The sequence below is a fragment of the Bombyx mori genome, chromosome 17, assembly GCF_030269925.1.
Source record: "Bombyx mori chromosome 17, ASM3026992v2".
Lineage (NCBI taxonomy): Eukaryota > Metazoa > Arthropoda > Insecta > Lepidoptera > Bombycidae > Bombyx > Bombyx mori.
The window spans coordinates 14,703,043-14,724,319 of record NC_085123.1 but is presented as its reverse complement, the minus strand read 5'-3'; the positions used below and the strand labels follow the sequence as shown (position 1 = coordinate 14,724,319).

The window sequence follows — 21,277 nt, the reverse complement described above, 5'->3', positions numbered from 1 at the left end:
CTCCGAGCTTTCGGCCCAGACATCAAAGCCACGGCACCCTCTGTGCCGAAGGCTAAGCCTGCTTTCGTGCCGGCGTCGGTGCCCAGCGTCTCGGCCTGGGCTAAACCGTTGCCGTTCACGAACACGGCTACAACTCTCTCCCCCGCGACTCGTCCCACCCCCGCGATACGTCCCTCCCCCGCGACTCGTCCCTCCCCCGCGACCTGCCCTCCGACCGCGTCCGACAATCTCGCTCTAGCGATCGACTTTTTTCAGTCGATCAACTTTGATCGCGTTAATGCTTTGGGCGACGCCATTCGCGCCGCCTCCACTGCACAACACTTCATCGCCGTTGTGCAAGAATACGCTGACGTATACGCGTCGTTAAATACGTACGTCCTCCCCTCACTCCGCCGGTAATCAATGGCGTACATAAGTAGAATCAAGCCCCTATCCGTAACGATAGGATTTTTTAACGCTTACGGTCTCGCAAATCAACGTGATCAGGTTTGTGATTTTTTGCGTGACCATCAAATTGACATCTTTTTGGTGCAGGAGACCCTGCTTAAGCCCGCGCGCCGCGACCCTAAAATCGCGAACTACAACATGGTTAGGAACGACAGGCTCACTGCTCGTGGTGGTGGTACCGTCATTTACTATAGAAGAGCCCTGCATTGCGTCCCACTCGACCCCCCCGCGCTTTCTAACATCGAAGCATCAGTATGCCGAATCTCACTGACTGGACACGCGCCCATCGTTATCGCGTCCGTTTATCTTCCACCGGATAAAATTGTTCTAAGTAGTGATATTGAGGCGCTGCTCGGCATGGGAAGCTCTGTCATTCTGGCGGGTGACCTAAATTGTAAACACGTCAGGTGGAACTCTCACACCTCAACCCCTAATGGCAGGCGCCTCGACGCGTTAGTCGATGATCTCGCCTTCGATATCGTCGCTCCGCTGACCCCGACTCACTACCCGCTAAATATCGCGCATCGCCCGGATATACTCGACATAGCGTTATTAAAAAACGTAACTCTGCGCTTAAATTCAATTGAAGTAGTTTCAGAGTTAGATTCAGACCATCGTCCCGTCATTATGAAGCTCGGTCGCGCTCCCGATTCCGTTCCCGTCACGAGGACTGTGGTGGATTGGCACACGCTGGGCATCAGCCTTGCTGAATCTGATCCACCATCGCTTCCGTTTAGTCCGGACTCTATCCCGTCTCCTCAGGATACCGCTGAAGCCATAGACATCGTAACGTCACACATCACCTCGACATTAGATAGGTCATCGAAGCAAGTTGTAGCGGAGGACTTCCTTCACCGCTTCAAATTGCCCGATGATATTAGGGAACTCCTTAGAGCTAAGAACGCCTCGATCCGTGCGTACGATAGGTATCCTACCGCGGAAAATCGTATTCGAATGCGTGCCCTACAACGCGACGTAAAGTCTCGCATCACCGAAGTCCGAGATGCCAGATGGTCTGATTTCTTAGAACGACTCGCGCCCTCTCAAAGGTCTTACTACCGCTTAGCTCGTACTCTCAAATCGGATACGGTAGTAACTATGCCCCCTCTCGTAGGCCCCTCAGGCCGACTCGCGGCGTTCGATGATGACGAAAAAGCAGAGCTGCTGGCCGATACATTGCAAGCCCAGTGCATGCCCAGCATTCAATCCGCGGACCCTGTTCATGTAGAATTAGTAGACAGTGAGGTAGAACGCAGAGCCTCCTTGCCACCCTTGGACGCGTTACTGCCCGTCACCTCAATGGAAGTTAAAGACCTGATCAAAGACCTACGTCCTCGCAAGGCTCCCGGTTCCGACGGTATATCTAACCGCGTTATTAAACTTTTACCCGTCCAACTCATCGTGATGTTGGCATCTATTTTCAATGCCGCTATGGCTAACTGTATCTTTCCCGCGGTGTGGAAAGAAGCGGACGTTATCGGCATACATAAACCCGGTAAACCAAAAAATCATCCGACGAGCTACCGCCCGATTAGCCTCCTCATGTCTCTAGGCAAACTGTATGAGCGTCTGCTCTACAAACGCCTCAGAGACTTCGTCTCATCCAAGGGCATTCTCATCGATGAACAATTCGGATTCCGTGCAAATCACTCATGCGTACAACAGGTGCACCGCCTCACGGAGCACATTCTTGTGGGACTTAATCGACCAAAACCGTTATACACGGGAGCTCTCTTCTTCGACGTCGCAAAAGCGTTCGACAAAGTCTGGCACAACGGTTTGATTTTCAAACTATTCAACATGGGCGTGCCGGATAGTCTCGTGCTCATCATACGGGACTTCTTGTCGAACCGCTCTTTTCGATATCGAGTAGAGGGAACCCGCTCCTCCCCGCGACCACTCACGGCTGGAGTGCCGCAAGGCTCCGTTCTCTCACCGCTCCTATTTAGTTTATTTATTAATGATATTCCCCGGTCGCCGCCGACCCATTTAGCTTTATTCGCCGACGACACGACTGTTTACTATTCTAGTAGAAATAAGTCCCTAATCGCGAAGAAGCTTCAGAGCGCAGCCCTAGCCCTAGGACAGTGGTTCCGAAAATGGCGCATAGACATCAACCCGGCGAAAAGCACAGCAGTGTTATTTCAAAGGGGAAACTCACCGCTTATTTCCTCCCGCATTAGGAGGAGAAATATCACTCCCCCGATCACCCTCTTCGGCCAACCTATACCCTGGGTCAGGAAGGTTAAGTACCTGGGAGTCACCCTGGATGCATCTATGACATTCCGCCCACACATAAAAACAGTCCGCGACCGTGCCGCATTCATTCTCGGCAGACTCTATCCCATGATCTGTAAGCGGAGTAAAATGTCCCTTCGGAACAAGGTGACACTTTACAAAACTTGCATAAGGCCCATCATGACTTACGCGAGTGTGGTGTTCGCTCACGCGGCCCGCACACACATAGACACCCTCCAATCCCTACAATCCCGCTTTTGCAGGTTAGCCGTCGGGGCTCCGTGGTTCGTGAGGAACGTTGACCTACACGACGACCTGGGCCTTGAATCAATCCAGAAGTACATGAAGTCAGCGTCGGAACGGTACTTCGATAAGGCTATGCGTCATGATAATCGCCTTATCGTTGCCGCCGCTGACTACTCACCGAATCCTGATCATGCAGGAGCCAGTCACCGTCGACGCCCTAGACACGTCCTTACGGATCCATCAGATCCAATAACCTTTGCATTAGATGCCTTCAGCTCTAATACTAGGAGCAGGCTTAGGGACCCCAGTAACCGTACTCGTCGAACTCGACAAAGAGGTCGACGTGCAACCTAGCCCATGCATCAGCCCGCTGAGTTTCTCGCCGGATCTTCTCAGCGGGTCGCGATTCCGATCCGGTAGTAGATTCATTCGCGAAGCAATTGCTCTTGAGTTGTTAGGTCTCCTTCGGAGGCGCTCGGGCAGCTGTTAGCAAATCCCACCCCTCCTGGCTGAGCCTTTGCTCGCCCACCTGTCCTGGTGAAACTGGAAAGGCCTTCGGGCCACCAGTAATCTCTCAATCATAAAAAAAAAAAAAAAAAAACGAGACTATCTTTACGAACTTATCACGGGACCAGTTAACGTGGCGTGATTGTTAGTAAATATTTATTTATTTATTATTTATAATTGCAATGTTTGCCCAAATCAGTGAAGCTGGAAGGTTACTGGAAACTGTTTGGGTATAAAATTAATAACGTGACGTGCAAGTGCTTTTTTTTTAATCGAATTTTTTTTTATTGCTTAGATAGGTGGACGAGCTCACAGCCCACCTGGTGTTAAGTGGTTACTGGAGCCCATAGACATCCACAACGTAAATGCGCCACCCACCTTGAGATACAAGTTCTAAGGTCTCATGTATAGTTACAACAGCTGCCCCATCCTTCAAACCGAAACGCATTACTGCTTCACGGCAGAAATAGGTAGGGTGGTGGTACCCACCCGCGCGGACTCACAAGAGGTCCTACCACCAGTATTAAAAAATGCCACAGTTCTTCAGACCATCGTTGACGATCGGGTGCGCTCGTGTATTTATTAAAGAAATAAACGTGAATCATAATTAACAATGAAAACATGTACACTGTTATGAAATACATAATTCTAAATGTAACTAAATAAATAATTAAAATATTGATATGTGTCGCCTATACCAGTGAAACATCCAAACAGCTGCATACCTGTGAGGGGCTCTCTTTATGCCTATTTTGTAGAAAATTAATCTATAGCTGAAATTATTATGATTATGCAATTAAGGTACAGTTAAACTGAAAACAGTAAGTATTTTATGATTTCGATCAAATATAGAGCAATCGAGCTGTTAATTGGTCAGCGATACTGAGGATGCCACCATTGCCATAGCTGAGACTCTAAATACTCATTTGAAAGACATGACCGCAGAGGAAACATCGTCGGAGGTATTTCATTCCCGAGCCAAATTATACGTAGCATAAAAGGTCTCCGTTTTTTTTTAATTGCCCTTGTAGGCAGACGAGCCTTGGGCCCACCTGACGGTAAGTGGTTACCGTCGCCCATGGACTTCAGCAATGCCAGGGCCAGAGCCAAGCCACTGCTTACTGCTTAATACTCTCCACAAGCCTCGTTTGAAGAAGGACATGTCATAGCGCTAGGGAAACACCGTGGAGAGGAGCTCATTCCATAGCCGGATGGTACGTGGCAAAAAGTGGTTCTAGTTTGATCGATCACTACCTGCGATGGTGGATGGTGCGATGTTAAATTATATATGAACAAAGCAGCTGTGAATGAGAGGAAAGCGCCGAACTATAAGTACTGCAAGTTTATTTTATTCTATCAGTCCACAGACGTCCATTGCTAGACATAGACCTGCCCCAAGCCTCGCCACAAAGATCGGTCCTGCGCTGCCTACATCCAGTGAGTCCCCGCGAACCTTAATAAGACGTCGGACCATCTTGTGCGAGGCCTACCCACGTTGCGTCTTTCGGTACGCGGTCGCTAACAAAAAACTGTTACTACAAGTATTTTAAACTCCAATTTCTGAATGATTAATATTTTATGATGTTACGTTTTCCTTGAGGAAAACAAGTAAGACCAGTCTCATAGCGACCGCAATCGTGTTAAGTTTTCTGTCGAAATGACAACTTTAATATTAACTATAAATTTATTGGTGTTTACAATTCAGTGCTCTTCATATACCTTAGATCCTGAGGCTTCTTGGAAATTGTTCACATATGATATCGACGGGGTGCAGTGTGAGTTTCATCAAATTTTTTTCGTTCATTTCTATTCAATTTTAAAACCCACCTTGTATTAGGAGTAATTGGAATCCCTAGACATCAAAATATAAGTGCCGTACGTAATCATAAGATGTGAGGCTGGATTCTCAAGTATGTATCATTGCTAATCCATCATTTAAGCTGAAACAAATGAGTGCTTCCTGTCAGAAAGGTTTTTTTTTTATTGCTTAGATGGGAGGACGAGCTCACAGCCCACCTGATGTTAAGTGGCTACTGGAGCCCATAGACAACTACAACGTAAATGCGCCACCCACCTTGAGATATATGTTCTAAGGTCTCAGTATAGTTACAACGGCTGCCCCACCCTTCAGACCGAAACGCAAGACTGCTTCGCGACAGAAATTGGCAGGGCGGTGGTATCTACCTGTGCGGACTCACAAGAGGTCCTACCACCAGTAAAAAGGATTGTGGTTACTTTTGCGTTTTCATAATGTGCCCTACCACTATAGAAGCTAGGGATTGAATGCAACAATATAAATGTGCCCAAGGTTTCACGACTACTTGGCTCCACAGTTTTGTTGTAGAATAACGAATTTATTGTAGATTCAGAAGATTCAGATTACGAATTAAAAGATGGCGCGATCACGTTTGATGAGGATCTGGAGGATCATGAAAAGTTTTTAATTAGAAAAAACTTGGTACCGTACTCGGCGATCGACACAACGCGTTATATAATTTTTAGCATACCGAGAACAAGACCAGGTAATATAAGCATTGTAAGTATTAAGAAATCATGATATTCGCTTTAACAGGCCTGCCGGACTTTAGTAGTTGCCGAAGCTTCCTTCTCATGCCATTAGATCGAAGTCTCAAATTTATTGTACAACACCCTTCAATGCATTATTGCTTCATGATATAAATACAAAGTATCGATTTATATTTTACTACGATCTAAGATCGGTAATTATATTTCGTTGTGCTGATCGTATTATTTTAGAGATTTTACCGCTGCTAGGATTCAGTTTTTCCCTTTAATTTGCTTCATAATGATCAGAAAATATGGGGAATACAAGTGAAACGAAGTGGAGCCATTACGATAAAACTTGGGAGCTCCTTAGATATTTAGAATCCTTAGATGTGATCTCTCGCTCTCTCTTCAGAACCCCTTCAGCTAAATGAAAAAATTGTAGATCTTCAGTAAGCTACAAGAATCTGTTTAGCTCTGTAGCGAGGTCTTTGTCAAATAGTCTAATACAGGGTGGCCCATAAGTCCTTTGAAAAGTAAAATTTGAATAAAACGAACAGGGCGCACGTGAGCGGTGCAGGGGAAGCGGGGGGAGTAACTTCGGTTTCTGGGAATTTAGTCGCGATGGAGCGTTTTACCGGAGCGGACCGTGCGTTTTGTGTGCGCGAGTTTTATAAAAACGACAATTCGGCAACCGTTGCGCGGCGTAAATTTCGAGAACACAAAGGTTTACACAACTTTGACGACACTCCAACTCTTCAAACGATTAAGAACTGGGTTGCTAAGTTCGAGGAGACCGGTTCGACGTTAGATAAACCGCGGTTGGGTCGCCCAAGGACGTCACGTACGGAACAAAACATAGACACAGTGACACAGTCTATTCGCGAAAATCCGACACAGTCAACTCGTAAGCGCGCCAGAGCATTAAACGTATCCAGGACATCGTTACAACGGATTTTGAAGAAAGATTTACATATGCACCCTTACAAAATTCAGTTGGTTCAAGAATTAAAGGAAACTGACGGTATTCAAAGACAAAATTATGCGAATGAAATGTTGAATCGGTTTACTTCCTTCAATAACATAATGTTCTCTGACGAGGCTCATTTCCATCTTAACGGGCATGTTAGTAAACAAAATTGCCGCTATTGGAGCCCCATCAATCCAAAACTTAAGCATCAGTAGGCTTAGTGCGAGTTTCAAAAATCGAATCGAATGACTCGCATCGAGTGTACGCTCTTCACGGTGAAACGTGCGGAGCTCTGAGTGCGAGTTACTCGATTTGCAGGACGTTTATTCATCTTGAGAAGCAATAATTTTTTCTTTTATATTGGTAGCACGCAAGGTTTTTTTTAAGGCGTTTAATTGAAATGCCAAGCTTTCTAACGATATTTATAATTAGTCGGGTAATGGGTAATGTACCTGTGCTTAGTGCGAGTTTTTTTTAATTACTTCATCGATGTTAATGCTATGTTTAATTTGTGTGATGTTGTATCAGTGCCACCTAGTGGTAAGCTTATGAATCTCATTTTGTGGGAGAGAGAAGGTTTGTTTATGTTGCTGTCTCATGTATCGAATAGCTTTACCGAAGTGAGCCTCTCGATTATTGTATGTGCGAGTGCGAGTTGCAAATTAATGGATTTTGAGAGTATTTCTTCACTTTCAAGCAAGTTAAGTAGTCACTAAAAATTTTGCCGTGAAACCAATACAATATCAAGATTTTTTCTTTCGTTTTTAATAATAATGTTGTTTTTTAAGGTTTTATCTATTCTAATGGTTTATACACATATATTTTTTCGGTTAGAAAATTTTATAGACGTCTAGCTAGTTGTAAATACATATTTATTCTTTTCTTTTTCATTTAATTCTTATTAAATCATTGCTTTTTTTTAAAGAGTTGTTTGATGAGAGAGAGAGTGAGATAGAGTTGTTTTTTTTTTATTGCTTAGATGGATGGACGAGCTCACAGCCCACCTGATGTTAAGTGGTTACTGGAGCCCATAGACATCTACAACGTAAATGCGCCACCCACCTCGAGATATAAGTTCTAAGGTCTCAGTATAGTTACAACGGCTACCCCACCCTTCGAACCGAAACGCATTACTGCTTCACGGCGGAAATAGGCGGGGTGGTGGTACCTACCCGTGTGGAGTCCCAAGAGGTCCTACCACCAGTGAAAGAGTATTCTTTATTGTACACAAAATGAATAAATATTGTGAAACATTTTTCCTTGGTCTTATCGCTAAGAGTGATCTCTTCCAGACAACCATTAGATGGGCAAGAATAATTTCGAAATGAATTGCACCTATCTATTATAGAAATATATACACACACGCACATACACACACACGCGCGCGCGCAATATACATATTTACAGGTACATACGTACAGATTTATATTTATAAATTATATAGAAATTTGAACAATGTAATAATAATTTTGCTTCTTTACACTTTTATAAATAAGGATGGCATCCATCCATCGTAATAATTTTAGTATATTTGGGCCACCTAATGAAGATCATCAACACTATTACCGTAAATACAATGTAAATGATTAAACCTATGTAAAACATAATTTCTTTAATTAAAAAAAGCTGAAATAATTACCTATTCCAAGATTAATTATGTTAAGTATGTCTAAATATGTAATTACAGTTAAATAACTTCTATAGTAAACTTCTAATTCTAATACTTCTATTAAAGTTACTAAAAAATGATGTTTATGCTGGGCAGTTTTCGTGTATTTTAAAGGTTACGCCATTACGGCAAAGTTTGTTTACGAAATAGCACCCTTATAATGGAAGTGGTATAACTAAAAAATTTAAGATTAGTTTTATATTTCAAAACTCTTATGTATTATTATTAAGAACCTACATTTTAAGTAGGTAATACGTGAAGCAAAAATGTTGTACTCCTTTTTACGAAAATTGCGCGGACAGAGAAGTATGAAATTTCCCACACTTATAGAGAATATAGAGAAGTAGTGCAGATTGCTAATTTTTTTTAATTGTGCATAAGCAGTAAAAAAATAAACTAAATGAATAAAAAAACCTTACACACATTACCATGTATTTGACACACACACACACCTGCATTTATACTTTTTTTGTTTATTGATTTATCAATCTGTGGTCAAATTGAGAATAGATTAATATTTTTTGTCTTTAATATTATTTTTCTATAATGTAGCTTGGCGACATAGAGCAATGATTATTATAGAAATGATGATAATAGAAAGGTGACAATAGAACTATAATAATGTTCAAACTTAAAATTTAAATAAATTATGGTCAAATTTCGACCACTGGACTACCATTAGTAGATAATAATAAAATCATTTATTGCCTTTCACACAGATTTAGATTATTACAGGCAGCCTACAAGGAAACAACAAAAAGACAAAACACTATTATATCATTTCTGGCAAGCAGCTCAACATTTGCACTTGTATATTATTAATAGGAATTTTATTAAGAATATTGACAATTTATGAGGAATTTGACAAGTACGGATTAGTTATAGATATATGTAGTTACATATTGTAAATTAAATTAGTTTTATAAGTGCAATAAAAAATAATTTAAATGATAAAGCCATACCTTTTTCCAATGTGACGATTAGAGGGTATCCTGTTATTCTTTTCTATATTATTCTATCAGCTTATAAAATTAAACAGTCTCTTTTAGTCTAGAAAAGGACAAAGTACTCTTTCTGTCTTTTTCAAATAAAATGGCATGCCTTAAAGTATTTAAACCGAAAAACTAAAAAAATACAATTATTGTATTACAATATTGAAGTTTACCAGAAACTAAGAATTTTGGGTTGAGCCACTTTAATTCTAAAGGTACAAAATAGTATTGAACACGTGACATTACCCGAATAATTTTGAAAGTAGTTGGTTCCCATTAAAATGCTGTTAAAATGCGTTGTATTTCATTTAGACGGTCTAATGCCAAAACATCACGTGCTACCAATATACGAGAAATAATATTATTGCTGCTCTCGGTGAATAAACGCCCTGCGAAGCGAGTAGCATATCTCAACTCACACTCACAATTCTTCATTTTTCACCGTATAGAACGTAAACTCGATTTGATTTTGATTTATTCATTTACAATTGAACAACTAGGAAAAAAAGATGAAAAGACATTTTGGAGGGACCGCGAGGAGCTAAATTGTGTGAATTGTTTTATTTTGTCTATTTAATGTTTCTTAGTTAATGCGTATTTAATATTTCTTCGTGTATAAGTGTAATTTTGAGACCGTCCTGGCCTAAAGGTTAAGGCGTCCGGTGTATTCGTATCTTGCAATGCACCGGTGTTCTAATCCCGCCGGCGGGTATCAATTTTTCTAATGAAATACGTACTTATCAAATGTTTACGATTGACTTTCACTGTAAAGGAATAGCATCATGTAATAAAAATCAAACCCGCAAAATTAATTTTTGTAATTACTGGTGGTAGGACGTCTTGTGAGTCCGCACGGGTGGGTACCACCACCCTGCCTATTTTTGCCGTGAAGCAGTAATGCGTTTCGGTTTGAAGGGCGGGACAACCGTTGTAACTATACTGAGACCTTAGAACTAATATCTCAAGGTGGGAGGCGGCATTTGCGTTGTAGATGTCTATGGGCTCCGGTAACCACTTAAGATTAGGTGGGCCGGGAGCTCGTCCACCCATCTATGCAATAACAAAGTAACGTGGGTTTATTAACTGTTTAGTATCTGTGAAAGTGCGAAAATTTAAAAAAATTAAACAAAACCGCTGGACGTAGCCTCTCGAAGTCTTCGAAAAGGTCCACTGACAAAAATCTCAGTATATAATCAGCATTTTGCAGAGATTATATTTTATCCCATATTATCTGATCTCATTTCATTTCATTCCATGCCAATTGATTAATGCTTCAAATTAATCAAATCCATTTCACTCCATATTATCATTTTTCATAAAAAAAGATTAGGCTTTATGGCATGATACTTTTGCCTCTCTAGTTGGAAAAATAGAACTACTAAAGAAATACTCGATCGAAACGTTAAAACCCACTAATTTGTAACACGCACTCGCACAAATGTCATTCGTGGTACTCATTTCGGTAAAATTACTCGGTTACGAGATCACAACGTTAATATGAACTCGCACTCACAAAATAACACCGAGTACGTTTGCCGCTAGGGGCGCTGTTCCAATTGCATACAAATTTGAGCAAACTGGCTCGCTATCGAGAGCGTTACAAAACTCGCACTAAGCACACAGAAGCCCTTACATAGTCCGAAAGTGACTGTTTGGGCCGCTATGTCAGCCCATGGTATCCTAGGGCCTTACTTCTTTGAGGATGGCAGAGGGCGCGCAGTTACTGTTACGTCGGAGCGATATGTGGCTATGATCGAAGAGTTTTTCATACCAGAATTGCAAAACTTTTCAGGCTTTAATGCCAGGACGTGGTTTCAACAGGATGGGGCCACTTCTCACACCTCTAACACTGCTATGCCCGTTATCCGTCAACTTTTTCCTGGCAAAGTTATCTCTAAGAGAGGAGACATTTTCTGGCCTCCACGTAGTCCAGATCTGACCCCGATGGATTTTTTTTTGTGGGGCTACCTTAAGGCTAAAGTATACGACACAAACCCGCGGTCAATTGAGGCCCTAAAAGAAAACATCCGCAGAGAAATGACAAGCATTTCAGCAGTGACATGCCGCGCAGTCATCGACAATTTTAGACGTCGTTTGCAAGAGTGCCGTGATCGCAACGGATTACATTTAGGAGATGTTATTTTCAAAAAATAATTCCCGTTTTTTAAGCTTTTTATGTAAAAAAAAAATTTAATTCATAATGTAATTAGTTTTATTTTAATAAAATTTTTTTCATATCAAAGGACTTATCGGCCACCCTGTAGTATAATCTTTCTCCCAATTTGTACAGTATTTACGCAGACTTTGTAATTTGGTTTGGCTCAAATAGTCCCGTTCCTGTATGGAGCTTGTACGACTGCATTAGGGGTAGTTTGATTTGTGATAATGATGCGTAGGGTAGGTACCACCACCCTGCCTATTTCTGCCGTAAAGCAGTAATGCGTTTCGGTTTGAAGGGTGAGGCAGCCGTTGTAACTACACTTGAGACCTTAGAACTTATATCTCAAGATGGGTGGCGCATTTACGTTGTAGATGTCTATGGGCTCCAGTAACCACTTAAAACCAGGTGGGCTGTGAGCTCGTCCCCCCATCTGAGCAATAAAAAAAAAACAACTTACAACTCTTTAACTGAGCGAGGCTATATTGCTAAATATTCTTGGGCGATAGTATCTGTGATTAGATTTTGTTTATCTTGTTACAGGAATACCTTTTAGTCTTAATTATTACACATTGGATTTCTTACAAGCAGGAAGTCCGCTCATTAATCCGTATCCTAGCACAAAGGAGTCCAGAGAAATAATTTCCGTATACGGTTTACATCAGAGCGGTTGCAGAAGATTAGTCTGGTTCGTCGATACTGGTTTCATTGATATACCAGGTATGTATGCTTGTGTCTGTGTTTTCGTCGATGACCGTACAAGTTGAATGAAGGTCAGCCATTACGATTTAACATCACTCATAGTTTATCGGCATTTAATGGCCGTCTGGTGTAGTGGTAAGTGACACGGTCACTACACAAGGGGGTCGCGGTTTCGAATCCCGCCAATGGAAGATATTTGTAAGATAAATATAGATGTCTTTTCCAGGGTTATGGATGTGTATTAAATATATGTATGTGTATAATAAAAATCTTACATTTATATCCGTTATCTGGTACCTGTAACACAAGTTCTTTACGAACTTATCACGGGACCAGTTAACGTGGCGTGATTGTTAGTAAATATTTATTGAATAATTAAAATAAAAAAAACTATACTAATATATAAATCTACAGTGGTTTTTACGGATGTTCCGTTATAACTACTGAACCGTGCATCCGATTGACTTGAAACTTGGTATCCATGTAGAAAATACATAAACTTAATGGATAGGCTAATATTTATATCTACTCTCAAAATCCATACGTTTATTGAGATTCTAGTTTACGAGTAAGTCGATAAAAAAGATTACATAGCGGTGCTCTCAGTCGAGTGTATTAGGGTCATTTATTTGATCAGCGTCAATCTAATAAATGACCATACTAGAAAATAGAGCTTATAATACTTGCTGATACATTATTTTTACCGTGGGATGATCATTTAAGAATGCATCCATCTCGCAAAAGAAGATCGAGTTTCAGAATGCGTAGGGAGGTGTATTGGATTAAACCTCTGCCGGGTCAAAATCTCAAGGTATTCCTTTCAGTTGCTCTAAGTGGTTACTGGAGCCCATAAGACATCTACGACGTAAATGCGCCACCACCTTGAGGTTCTAGTTCTAAGTTCTAAGGTCTCAAGTATAGTTAAAACGGCTGCCTCACCCTTCAAACCGAAACGCATTACTGCTTCACGGCAAAAGCAGGCAGGGTGGTGGTACTTACCCGGCGTGGACTCACAAGATGTCCTACCACCAGTAATTACGCAAATTATAATATTGCGGATTTGATTTTTATTACACGATGCTATTCCTTCACCGTGGAAGTCAATGATGAGCATTTGTTGAGTACGTATTTCATTACAAAAATTAGTACCCGCCTCGGATTCGAACACCGGTGCATCACTAGATACGAATGCACCGGACTTCTTATCCCTTAGGCCACGAGGACTTTAGCTGCTAAGGCCAGCTTTATTATAAGACAAACATTCTTCCTCTGCAGCGCGACAAGACTTCTTCTTGGCACCAGTGCACTATTCTAAGCTTTGTCTCCACGTAATTTTCTACAAAAAAAGTATACTTTATTAAATTTAATCAAACCCCTCCGCCTCACGAACCTTCACAACTTAGGACGGGTTTTGGGTTAGTTGTAATTTTTAGCCAATACTGCACTTTTTAATTTTTCACATCCGTTTTCCATCCATAAAAACATGTCTATAAAAGCGGACAAAGTTTTAAAGTGAGGACTTTGAAGAACTTTTAACGTTATAGTTTATTTATCGCAGGAGCCAAAAAGCAGGTGAAACCAGCCGAGATTTTGGCTTATGCGTCATTCAACGGGGTGTTTCACAGGTATATAATAGACTCGAATGTTTTGCAAGATGGAGTAACATCAGGTAAAAATATTATTTATTGTAATTTATTTTGAATGTTTTAGAAATGCGTTGAGAATTTATTGTCAAAGGGAAGGTTTTTCACTGGCCTGGTGATTGTGTTCATAATTTGGAATTAATAAAAATGAATAAATATTACCTTGAACAGTATCAAAATTCATTGGATATATATATACACACAATGTGTATTTGTTATATAGCATAACATACTTAGTCTGGCCATAAATATTGTTACAATAAAAATAAAAATAAAATCTATTGCAAATAACATTTATTACTTTTACAGTGTGTTATTTTAATACATAAATATAAAACAATTTAAAGTATAAAAAGCTTATTCGAAGTGGTCTCCATTGGCTGCAATACAGTCCTTTAAACGTTGAGGCCAGTTATCATAGTCTATTTTCTTATGAATTTCTTACATGGTTACGATTTAGGATTAGTTGGAAACGAAAATTCAAAATCTACTCGTGATCAGTTTCACAGATTAAAAAAAAACTTTTAAATCCTTTTGCTCTCAGGCCTTAAGTCCTTAGTTGTGGACTTCATTTACCCATGTGGTCTGGCATATGTGTACATCAGCGATGAATATACAAACACAATCATAGCGTTTTCTTTGGAAGATAAACGGTTTCATAAAATCAACCGTTCAGCTGAGGGTGAAGCGTGGAGTTTTCCCGTACCTTGTAAGTAACTTTATTGATTATACGACAAAATCACAACCTCTATGGTATTAAGGGTCACAGAAACCCTTAGATATGACGGACCATACATGTCTCATTATGTTAACTGCTACTACAGTCCATAGGCATCTCATTCTGAATGTATCTCTGAAATATCAGCAGTAGGGAGTGGTTTGGTAGTGCTCCTAGAATTGCTGTTGTCTTCAGATGGGCCGTATGCTCTTATGCTAATTAAAAAGAGCTTAGAGTACCAATTGAACTAACAGCTATTGCATCCAAACCGAAACATACTTATAACTGTTTTTTTGATTACAGCTTCTATAGTAAATTTTGTACAGAACGTTATAAGATATAGGAATACACCGAAAGAGACTTTTGAACATTACTATGCGTTTTTGAATACGCAAAACACTTCTAACGGTGATTTGGTCCCTACCCAGAAATCGGAGGTAACACCCTATAACGTAAGTACAATTTAATGACGAAAAAGTTTGAGAGTATAGAGCGGCGTGGTATAGGCATGCCAAATACACCACAAACGCAAAAAAGAAAAGATAAAAATGGATCCATTTTGGATCTTCGCAAATTGCTGTCTCCATTTTGTCCAAGCACCCGTGAAGCAACATAAAAAAAATATGTGTGGTGTCGTGGGACATCGGATTGGAACGAAGTTCCTTATTATAAAACTATTTTACTTTTAAGTTGTATTCGAGGTATAAAGAAAATAAAACTGGAGGTTTCGCAACAACCCACTGCCATTCGGTAACGTGCGAACTTATTGTGGTACACTTCATTCACGGTTGTTTGCATAAAAGTTAGTGTATTGCGCAAACGAACGCTCTGAGATCGTGGTCATGAATGATAAAAATATGTTATTTTTTGTACGTTATTACAAAGTTAAGTCGTACACTGTGTGCATTACTAATTTGTACGTTGTTACAAAGTTAAGTCGTACACTGAGTGCGTTACTAATAAAAATCTTACGTTACGGACGTTTTTTCCTGGTTAGGATACCCCTCCGCGTCGTCCCATAAGGAACTTCGTTCCAAAAAAGATACTCTGAAAACCTGCTGCTCAGGCTCCAGCATGTGAGGGGACGTGATATGCAATAAGGTACAGAATTCGGCCTTACTGATGGCATGTGATGGTACCGTTGCCCATAAGGTTCGATAACCGTTTTACGATAATAGACCCTGGGGACTTACAATACGTCATCTACCAGTAAATTGTGATAGACAATCATGATACGCAGTGCAGAGACCGCTGCTGTCCATTTTATAGGAATCCCTGAGTTTTACGACGCCTATGGTAAGACACGGAGTGATACTTTGCTATTAAAATGATGTAGGATTAGCTGAAACACAATTCCACTATGATCTATCTTGTTTCAGCCTTGTTTTTAAATTATTGTCTTAATGTTTGGACGAGTTCTCAGCCCACTTGGTTTTAAGGGTATACCGGAGCCCATGGACATCAACAACGTAAATACCGCCGCACACTTTGAGATATATCTAAGTGTCAGTTTTATCCAGCTCCATTCTGCAAATGGGCAGCGTGGTTGTAGCTACCCGTGCGAAATCACAACACGCCCTACCCACCAGTGTTACGCAAATTACAATTTTACGGGTTTGGTTTTTATTACACGATGTTATTCCTTCACCGTGAAACACATTCGTGAGTATTTGCTAAGTACGTACTTCATTAGAAAAATTTGTACCCGACTGCGGGATTCGAACACCGGCACGGTCGCATCGATCGATATGCACTGCATATGCCGTCCTATACTACTTATTTATAAGTTACTTTAGGCTACCAGGACTTTAAAAGTTGACTGGAAAATAATACAGGCGTTAAGACCAATATACAATTATAAGCGCTAATAATGTTAAAATATTAAAAGTCACTAAATCAATTTAGACTAAACTCGGTATGGAAATAATTTGAATCCCCGGAAATAATTTAAGGTACATTTTATCTCTTGAACGTGGTTCTTCGCCTGTGTATACGATATAAAGATATACCATGGAGACGAAGCTACGAATGGAAAAATAATAAATAAATAGCCCTCAAATTCATTACAGACCAATGACGAAACTTATCCCCATGGAGTGCTTTTTGATTGGAACTTCGATTCTGACATTCTGATCTTCTCAAATAAGAACAGAACGCATCTGTACTGCTGGAATATGAACACCGAAGTTGATGAGAAGAACGTTGATCTCATCGTGGATGTGATCAGTAAACCTAATGTCTATATTTCGTGTAAGTAGCTTTAGCTATTTTTGGGAGTTAAAGTTCTTGATCTTTTTTATTTTTTTTTATTGCTTAGATGGGTGGAAGAGTTCACAGCCCACCTGATGTTAAGTGGTCACCGGAGCCCATAGACATCTACAGCATAAATGCGCCAGCCACCTTAAGATATAAGTTCTAAGGGTCAGTATAATTACAACGGCTGCCCCACCCTTCAAGCCGAAACGCATTACTGCTTCACGGCAGAAATAGGCAAGGCGGTGGTACCTACCCGTGCGGACTCACCAGAGGTTCTACCACCAGTAAGCAAGAGGTCCTACCACAAGTAAGAGTAAGAGTTTTTGAGTGGAGACCGCGAATTGGGAAACGTAGTGCAAGACGCCCTCAGACTCGGTGGAGTGACGATCTGTGCAGGGTGGCTGGTAATGGCTGGATGAGAGAAACCGAGGATCGTGCTCAGTGGCGAGCAATTGGAGAGGTCTATGCCCAGAAGTGGACTGCTATAGGCTGATGATTATGATGATGATGAAAGCTAAAATAGTTACTAGTGTCACGTTTTTTTGCGGAAGCGCTTACCTAAGTGTTGCTAGTGTAAAGGAACAACTTTTTGTAACAAAAGAGTCACGCATTCCCCATCGAGGGTGGGACTAGGACTGTACAACATTATTGGGACTTTCACTCAAACTGGTTGGTGACATTCACGCTGTAATGTTTCTATTTTGGGCAGTCGAGTAAACTAAAGCTTTGTCTCACGTACATTACAATGAACAACTGCTACCATACCCTATATTATGAAAGTCATACTGACCGCTTGATTCCATAGAACGCAGTGTCGCGGAAGCTTTAATTGCTATTAGACGCTCTAACGTTGAACTATTTCGGTTGCTTCCTGCTCGTAACACAGGCCAGCACATGCTTGCTGTTTGTCTTCAAATGTCTTTACTAGTGTTAGGACGTCTCGTGAGTCCGCACAGGTAAGTGTCACTACCCTGCCTATTTCTGCCGTGAAGTAGTAATGCGTTAGAACTTCTGTCTCGAGGTGGTGGCAGCATTTACATAGTATATGTATATGGGCTCCGGTAAGCATTTAGAATCAGGTACGCCGTGTGCTCGTTTTCACGTCTAAATATAAATTAAAGGCGGCGTTCTAACATCGGACAAGGAAAACCTTACCTCTAACGGGGACTATGCTGATTAATTTGCTTATAAGTCATGAGACTTGGTAACTGTAGACAAATCGAGTCTACTAGTGAATAGAATGAGATACAGCCTAACTTTTTATTCCTTTGGAAAGATATGTTTTAGAACAAGTATGACCTAAATTGTATGATGATAGTAGGATTACCAATAATAATTATATTTGCCTTGCAGCCTTCGAAGTACTCGGTTTTCATTTTAAGATGCTATTGAATAAGGTTAGGGGCCCAGAACCGAATGTTTATGACGAGAAAGAAGATAATTTTGTATTATATGGGTAAGGTCGACATTTTTACCGGTAAAACTATGTATATTGAATATACCGGTCCTAACAAATAATCGACAGTTCATAGTATTTAGAGATAACATAATATTTTAGTTCACAGACCACTGTGGTGTACTGGGTAGTGACTTGGCTGTGCCACTGGTTTTGCTGACGTCCATGAGTGATGCTAACTACTTATCAACATATGGGTCGTATGCTCGTCTACCTACAAAGGCAATAAAAAAAAGCTTGTTGTAAAATGATTAGCGGAGAGAGAGAGAGAGAGAGAGAGAGAGAGAGAGAGAGAGAGAGAGATCTGTGTGCTTAGTGCGAGTTTTTTAACTTTTCGATCGCGTAAAAGTTAACTCAAATTTGTATAGAGTTGGAATAATGCCCCTAGCCGCAAAGGAAAGGCAGCTGTATTCTCGTATTCACAGCACATTGTGTTCTCAACCCGTTGCTATGTATGTGGATGGGGAGCTGTTGTAGGTAGGTAGGAGCGGTAGGCAGCGGATTGGCTCGGTAGGCAGCGGCTTGGTTCTGCCCCTGGCATTGCTGAAGTCCATGGGCGACGGTAACCACTCACCATCAGGTGGGCCGTATATTTCTGCCTACAAGGGTAATAAAAAAAAAAACTTTAAAAAACAGAAATTTACAACGGACCTCTCAAAGCGGCTGCCGGCATTAACGTTGTTAATGTCTACGAGATCCGGTGACCACCCGTCTAAGCAATAAATGTATGTAATTTTCACTGGTGGTAGGCTCTCTTGGGACTCCGCACGGGTAGGTACCACCACCCCGCCTATTTCCGGCAGTGAAGCAGTTATGCGTTTCGGTTCGAAGGGTGGGGTAGCCGTTGTAACTATACTGAGATCTTAGAACTTATATCTCGAGGTGGGTGGCGCATTAACGTTGTAGATGTCTATAGGCTCCAGTAACCACTTAACACCAGGTAGGCTGTGAGCTCGTCCATCCATCTAAGCAATAAAAAATAAATAAAAAAAGTATGTACATATTTCAGTGGTAGTTTTAAACAACTTCTTGAAGGCACGAAATGTGTTATGGCAAATAATTGTACTGACTTCATAAAAAAACGACGAGCCTCTCATCAATTTTTATACGCATACAAGAATAGTCCAAAATATGTTACCGACCAAATTGCCGATAGGATCGAGGCAACCAAGGGGTACGTATTCTTAAAATCTCTATAGTTATTGCCTGTAATTTGACTATTTCTCCCGCATTGTTATCACTATCGCGATTCGTTGGTGATGTAGATGGAAAATCCCCTGCGACCATGTACGTATCCATGGTTAATGACGTCATGACGACAGTCTGCTTTTTGGCCATGCAGCTTAACATGGTACATATGGCGTCGAGTGGTGGGTTAATTAACAAAACTTTTTTTTTTATTGCACTTGTAGGCAGACGAGCATACGGCCCACCTGATGGTGAGTGGTTACCGTCGTCCATGGATTTCAGGATTTCAGCAATGTCAGGGGCAGAGCCAAGACGCTGCCTACGGCTTAATACTCTCCACACTAACGTTAGTGACCCGCAAGTTGCCACCCGGACGCCGGTCGAGATTGGGTTGGAGGATAAACGATTTCCACATGTGCTTCAATTATCATTTGCTTTATGGTGTAGGAATAAGCTCAAGGTCTGTTTGGAATTGAATGGTTACTGGAGCACATAATCAGAAATCACAATAGTATTCTCAAATTTTAGTTCTCCAAACGGGGAATCCCGAAAGTTTCACGGTGGTAGTAAGGTGGAACCCTCGTGGTTCAACTCACTCGAGTGGTATTCTCGAGTAAGTTGTACGTGTTACCACCATTAGCAAAGTTTGGAGGGAACGAGAAACGACAGGAAATTGGGGAGAGTTAAGATATAAAATATGATTTGTACAGGTGTGCTAAGAGAATCTGATAGTGATACTGAATAGCTAAGGATGGATTCCCTAAATTCATGTATTCAAAGAAAGTAATGCTATAATGGTCGGTTGATATCAATTGGAGGGGAAAACATTAAACATCATTGTCATCATCATATAGCCCATTTAACCATATGTAAAATTGTTTTTAATCATATTTAAAATTTATTTTAGGTTAAGGCCAATTAACTAGTTGGTTACCGTTCCAAACTGGCGATATGGGAAGATGTTTCAAAAGCTATGTAATTTTTTTTGATAAGCTTGTGAACGTAATTGTCTTGAAGAATTATTATAAAGAATAAAGAATTTGAGAGAGAAAGAGAGAGAACATACTTTATTGTACACCAAAATAAAATTAACATTCAGAAACAAACAGTAGAAGTCAACAGGCAGGTATAATTGTACAACAGGCGGTCTTATCGCTAAAAGCAATATCTTCTAGAAAACCCTATTATTTACAGAAATTCTGAAAAAGATACAGCAGCTATGTTGTGGTGTACTACATATTAACAATATCTAGAGTGGTCTATGTAGGTAGACCAAACCATTACGCTCATTATTAAAGAAAATACATCTATTAAGTACATAAAAATGAATTGCTGTTCGTTAGTCTCGCTAAAACTGGACAACGGCTGGATCGATTTGGCTAATTTTGGTCTTAAATTATTTGTGGATGAAGGTTTAAAAGGTAGATAAATATGAAAATGCTCGAAATTAAACAAAAATAACAATTTTGTTTTTCCTCTGATGTGTCCCCCATCGGACGGATTCCTTTTGTTTGTTTTAAGTTTATTTTATACGCAATTTTAGGTCTTTTATTTATCGATTGAGGCACTATATACTAGTATA

General features: G+C 40.6%; 1 protein-coding gene across 3 annotated transcripts; it reads left to right on the top strand.

Moving 5' to 3' along the window:
- Positions 1 to 4,800: 4,800 nt before the first annotated feature.
- Positions 4,801 to 20,747, top strand: LOC101741957 (protein yellow). 3 transcript variants are annotated; one of them, XM_038017008.2, is made up of 10 exons: positions 4,801 to 5,213; positions 5,802 to 5,960; positions 12,276 to 12,452; positions 13,993 to 14,103; positions 14,622 to 14,786; positions 15,099 to 15,247; positions 16,865 to 17,045; positions 18,405 to 18,507; positions 19,517 to 19,681; positions 20,603 to 20,747. In XM_038017008.2, exons 1-10 carry the CDS (start codon positions 5,096 to 5,098, stop codon positions 20,619 to 20,621), a joined length of 1,347 nt encoding a protein of 448 aa, XP_037872936.1. In that variant the 5' UTR covers positions 4,801 to 5,095; the 3' UTR covers positions 20,622 to 20,747. The 3 variants fall into 3 exon arrangements, with proteins under 3 accessions (XP_037872936.1, XP_062529446.1, XP_062529445.1); XM_062673462.1 differs by lacking the exon at positions 19,517 to 19,681; XM_062673461.1 differs by lacking the exon at positions 20,603 to 20,747 and having other exon boundaries at positions 19,517 to 19,844.
- Positions 20,748 to 21,277: the final 530 nt, after the last annotated feature.